This window comes from Trypanosoma theileri, assembly GCF_002087225.1.
Source record: "Trypanosoma theileri isolate Edinburgh chromosome Unknown TM35_Tth_1_V1, whole genome shotgun sequence".
In the NCBI taxonomy this organism is placed as follows: Eukaryota; Euglenozoa; class Kinetoplastea; order Trypanosomatida; family Trypanosomatidae; genus Trypanosoma; species Trypanosoma theileri.
Window position 1 is genome coordinate 665329 of NW_021639843.1, and position 1320 is coordinate 666648.

General features: G+C 43.9%; 1 protein-coding gene across 1 annotated transcript; it reads left to right on the forward strand.

Annotated features, from left to right (window-relative positions):
- Positions 1-966, forward strand: TM35_000013550 (uncharacterized protein; the record flags this gene model as incomplete). The annotated part of the gene is made up of 1 exon (XM_029021036.1): positions 1-966. A coding segment is annotated over one exon (966 nt), but the record flags the coding sequence as incomplete, so codon positions are not given.
- Positions 967-1320: the final 354 nt, after the last annotated feature.

A 1320-nucleotide genomic window follows, 5' to 3' on the forward strand; every position in this document is an offset into this window, starting at 1 on the left:
GAGAACGAGAAGCTGGCTGATGAGCTGGAGCAGAAGACTGCTGAGAAGGAGAATCTTGCGGCAGAGAACGAGAAGCTGGCTGATGAGCTGGAGCATAAGGGTGCTGAGAATGATAAGCTTGCAGCTGAGAATGAGAAGCTGGCTGAAGAACTGGAGCAGAAGACTGCTGAGAACGAGAATATTGCCGCAGAGAACGAGAAACTGGCTGATGAACTGGAGCAGAAGGCTGCTGAGAATGATAAGCTTGCAGCTGAGAACGAGAAGCTGGCTGATGAACTGGACCAGAAGACTGCAGAGAACGAGAAACTGGCTGATGAACTGGAGCAGAAGGCTGCTGAGAATGAGAGGCTTGCAGCAGAGAGTAATAAGTTGTTGGGAGATGTCGAAAGAGTTACAGGTGAAAGTAATAGGTTGCAGGATGAGTTGTTGAAACAGGGTGATGAATTGAAGAACTTATCTGATGTTAATAGAGAGTTAAGAAATGATGTGGAACGTTTGTCTGCCGACTGTGATAGAGCGGCTGAAGAAGTGCGGGCGAAAGGTTTAGAAATGGGTGTGTTGCAAGAGCAGTTGCAAGGAAAAGTTAATGATTTGGAGAGGGCATACGAGTCCTTATCTAAAGATAAAAATGACACTGTTGATGCTCTTGAGAGTGAGCTAATGGATATTCTTCTGCAGTTAAAGGGTTTGAATGGTGTGAATGCCGCATTGGAAGCACTTATGGCTGATAAGGAGAAGGAGTTGACGTTCTTGCGTGCGCACTGTGAATTGTGGACGGACCCAACGGAAGTGAAGGAGAAGGTTGTTACACGACACGTTAGGGTATTCGACGGCAATGGATGGGAAAAGTTGTTGAATGAACGCCCTGAAGCTCTTATGGCAGCCTTTGTCATTGATGCCGCTAATGCGTGCCACGTTCCAGGTGACCAGATTAAACAAGTTTCGTTTTTCCCTGACAATGAGTGAAAGCAAACATAATGCTGAAAAAGGATAGATTTTGTTTGTTTGTTTTTCGCTTTTGTCATTTTAAATGTATTCTTTAGTGTACCTGGAGTACTTGCATAGTCTGCCAAGTTGTTGTTTCATTACAACTACGAGAAAGAAGGTGTCATCGTGGGTACAGGCAGGGGAGTAAATTATTTTTGGGTGTATGGTTGTTTTGAGTAAATGTCTAACGCCCAGTATCAAGGATCTTCACTGTCATTGTATCTAGCTCTAATATTAGTATGGGAGTGGTGTCTCACGTTTTTTTTTTTTTCTGCATTGGGGAATTGTCAATTGTTTTCTTTTCTTTCCTTTTTGGTGCTTCTCAGTACCCTT